Source organism: Brugia malayi (genome assembly GCF_000002995.4).
Source record: "Brugia malayi strain FR3 genome assembly, contig: Bm_029, whole genome shotgun sequence".
NCBI lineage: Eukaryota > Metazoa > Nematoda > Chromadorea > Rhabditida > Onchocercidae > Brugia > Brugia malayi.
The window spans coordinates 3,743-7,500 of record NW_025062304.1 but is presented as its reverse complement, the minus strand read 5'-3'; the positions used below and the strand labels follow the sequence as shown (position 1 = coordinate 7,500).

The 3,758-nt window shown below is 31.4% G+C and overlaps 1 protein-coding gene and 1 further gene across 2 annotated transcripts in view; both read right to left on the bottom strand.

Moving 5' to 3' along the window:
• The window catches only part of Bm17155 (Uncharacterized protein), a gene marked incomplete at both ends in the record, with an annotated part of 3,254 nt that extends 81 nt beyond the window's left edge, over positions 1-3,173 (bottom strand). The window contains 6 exons of the mRNA XM_043082922.1: positions 1-222; positions 348-540; positions 1,404-1,598; positions 2,056-2,258; positions 2,555-2,647; positions 3,009-3,173. The exon at positions 1-222 is cut by the window's left edge and continues 81 nt beyond it. Coding sequence (XP_042938856.1) covers positions 1-222; positions 348-540; positions 1,404-1,598; positions 2,056-2,258; positions 2,555-2,647; positions 3,009-3,173 — 1,071 coding nt within the window. The remainder of the gene's footprint in view (positions 223-347; positions 541-1,403; positions 1,599-2,055; positions 2,259-2,554; positions 2,648-3,008) is intronic.
• Positions 1,841-1,924, bottom strand: Bm15639. The gene has a single exon (XR_006228017.1). The product of XR_006228017.1 is annotated as a pre-microRNA Bm15639 (primary transcript).
• Positions 3,174-3,758: the final 585 nt, after the last annotated feature.

Sequence of the window (3,758 nt, the reverse complement as noted above, 5' to 3'; positions counted from 1 at the left end):
CGTTTTAGCAAAAATTTCTAGGTGATTTTTACCTTTCCATATCAAAGAACATTTGAATTCAGGATCATTTTTTATCAAAAACTTCGCAATTTTATCTAGGCAATCGTGAACTTTTGATAGCACCACATAGGGCAGAGGCTTGATTAGTTTAGAAATGTCCGACAGAGCATTCATAGCTGGTTTTCCAAAATCGCCATTTCCTTTGAACCAGCCAACGATCTCCTACATAAATTCTAAATTATGGATATAGAAATGTATTCTTTATTTAGACGCTGTTCAAATTAGTGTAGAGATGTGATTTTAAATTATTTTCACAGCCTTTTTAGCTAGATAATTAATATGCAAACCTGATCTGCAGCGGTGAAAAACATTTGTGCCCAGGTAAAGAATGGAAATCCAGCACCTTGTGGATAGGTTGTTAGAAGTTGCAACGCGATATTTCGTGGCACTTCACCATATTCCATGTATGAAATTGCATTATTTTCATTAAATCTCTTCTTTTTTGGTTCCAATTCGCCTTCTTTTTCCAGATGATTGTCACTACAAATCAATGATTTAATTATTAAATGGATTATGCATTTAGTAAATCAATTTCAGATTTTAAGGAATACATTATTTGACTCATTTCATTGATAATATAATTTAAAAATGTGATATCGCTTTTAAAATAGATTTTGCGAATTAAGTACAATTTTGAAAACTTTCACATCTAGTTTGAAAAATAGAGATTTGTTGATAAATGTGAGTAGTGCTCACTGATTAGTAATACGGACAAAGATGACTCGAACCCTGATAATAGTCAAAAACTTTTTATTAAAATATACTAGCTCTCGAAATTAGTTATTTTCAAATTATGTCTTTAAATTCTTTACAGAAAAAGTTGCAAAAATTTCAATTTCTTTGTGAAATGAATCACTGATTTCTCATTTGCAGTCCGCTACGAGATATAAGAGGAACAGCTGTTCGTTGTGTATAGGATCGGGGCAAGTTACAACTGTTTGTAGTTTAATCTATTGTCGACAATTCAAAAATATTTTGATAAGAAAAAAGGTATTTTCATTAGCGAAATTATCGATCTCATTTTTCAGCTTACGCTGCAAAAGCATATATCATGCTGCCAACAAACAGAGCTTCATAATTTTAACTTCAAAAGACGATTAAAGATTTTTAGGAAATTCTTGAGATTTAATGATCACTGAAATTAGATGGAAGAACGAAAGAAATACTTCAAAGATGCGAACTAATGCCAGTTAAAGATAAACTAAAAGCGACTGTACTAAGAAAGAAACTTGAAAAGTCTCATTTGTTATCCATCCATTCGCAGATCACATCCAACCTTTCCAATGACTGCAGCAATGAGATATAAAATTATATCCAGTCCAGAAAAACGTTAAAATCATTACTTTTGCATTTCCACACTAGCATAATCAGCGCAGTCAACTTCGAATCGCACCAGTAGTTTGAACTTGCCAAAATGATAAGAAACAAGCTGGAAAAATGGACCAGTAGTGAATTTTGACCTCGCCTTCGTCATTTTTCGTTTCAATGCTTGATCAAATGTTACATGACCAATTTCCATGAGATCTGACGCTTCCATTCTAAGGAATACAGCCATTAGAGTACCTCTAATACATACCTCCACAAAACTTTTAATTAAAAAAATTTTTTTAAGCTTCTGAAGAAGGAAGTAGCATCTGCTTTTAGCTTTTTTTACCAGCAACTGATTTTATATCACAAATTATTGTTGGAAATAGAAAAAAAAAAAAACATGACAAATCGGATGAAGATATGGACGATGTCCTCATGTTTATTTTATATATATTATTAATCTTATCTATAAAATAACTCTCAATCGTTTATCTTCTTATCGAGATAAAATTATCGAGATAAGAAGATAAACGATTGAGAGTTACTAGTAAAAACACTCAATCAAAGGCATTTTATCAAAATAGGCAAGTACTAAATAACGAATTTACAGAAATTGGACCGAAAAAAAAATAAAGTTCAAACTTGTTATGTTGTTTTAGAAGTGACTTTTTTAAGGCATATAATTACCTCGTCAATAAAACGGTTTTCCCTATCCGCTCTACATCAATTCGAAACAATCCGTCACCAGCTTCCTGTGCAAATGCAAATAGTTTTTGCAAATTTACAGCATCGGTGATAAAATTGTATTCGTTGAAATTAATTGGTTTTTCTGCCTTTGATGTCATGTGATGTGCAGTTAATATTGCTGTGTCTAACGAACCTGTTGGAATCTGAAAGATCTCTGATATTAAGATGGTTAAACTGAGTACGTGCATCATCAAATAATTACTGATATAGTATTATCGGCACTTTCAGTTGAATATGAATTCAACTTTGACCTAAATTTCTTTCATCCTAGATGCCTTCCTGTGCACCTGATGTCAATAACGATAAAACTGGTTTCAAGCTAAAAAATATTTATTTGAACTGCCGAGAAGATACTAATGAAAAATGGAAAAAGTGACTTATAAAAATGAAAAAAAAAACTGAAGTTTTTTAGTTATTGAAAAAAAGAAGAAAAAAAAACTTTTAAGTGATTGACGTCGTATATAACTACACCGTGATCTTGTTGTAGTTTGCCACCAGCCCAGAAGAAAGATTCTAGAGGCATGCCGGGCATCTAAATAAAAATGAACGAAATTTTATTGGTACTGAGTGATTCATTAGCGGCCTAATTAGATGATGAAATGTAGCATCATTCAAAATAAAATCTGAATTTCTACAAAGATTAAGGAATTTGTGACAAATTCCTATATTTGAAAGATTTGATAAACAAGTCTTTTTATTGTAGCAAGAACTTTTAAACTTATTGCATTTATAATTTGTAAAAAATATGATTTGCTTTAGAAAGAAAAGAAAAATGTGGAGAAGAAATGAAAGTTGTTTCATGAACAGCACGCATGATAAATTTCTAATTGAGTAACAGTGTACTTATATCTTTAAAACGGATTTATTTATTATGAGAAATGATTAAAACTTACAACGATGGTAGGTGTTTCGTCATTCAAATACCATTGATATGAGCCGATTCTTTCGACAAATTTCGTGGATGTCGGTCCGCCCTTTCCAGATAAATTAACAAGCGGTAAAAGACCATATGGCTCCTCTTCCAAACCGTCGAATAACCAAAACCCTTCAGCTGACATCACTTAAAAGGCTTAGGGTTTATTCTCTCGATTTTTGAACGTTGTATCTCACAAGCTAAAATTTTGTCCTTTTTGAATCAATTGAAAAACATTTTATCCAAGGTTCTAATGAATTAGTTTTTGTTTAAAACCAACTTGAAAGTAGACGAAAGTAAGTTAGAACTAAAACTTAAATGGCATTATTTATCCGCACTGTAGATGTACTACATCGTACCTTCTTATTAAATCTCATTTCTCTTTCTTTTCCCCACTTACAGCCAATATCGCACATCTTTTTCTCATTCCAATAGTTTTCTCTCCAAATATCACATCGAAAACTTTCACATTTCCAAACAAGAAAGTACATGACGAATAAGCAGGGCTAACAACTCACAACACTTGATCTAATTTCTAACTTTCCTCATGTTTGAGGAATGTGGAAATTGGAATTCTTAAAATGATGAAACTTATAACCTCCACCAAAACTCAAATTCGTGTAAAAATTAAAAATTAGGTTTTTTTTTCTTCTATTTCTATGCAACATATCAAGAACTCAAAACTTATTTGAGTTTTTAAATCACTATATATGGTATTCGAAATTCAACT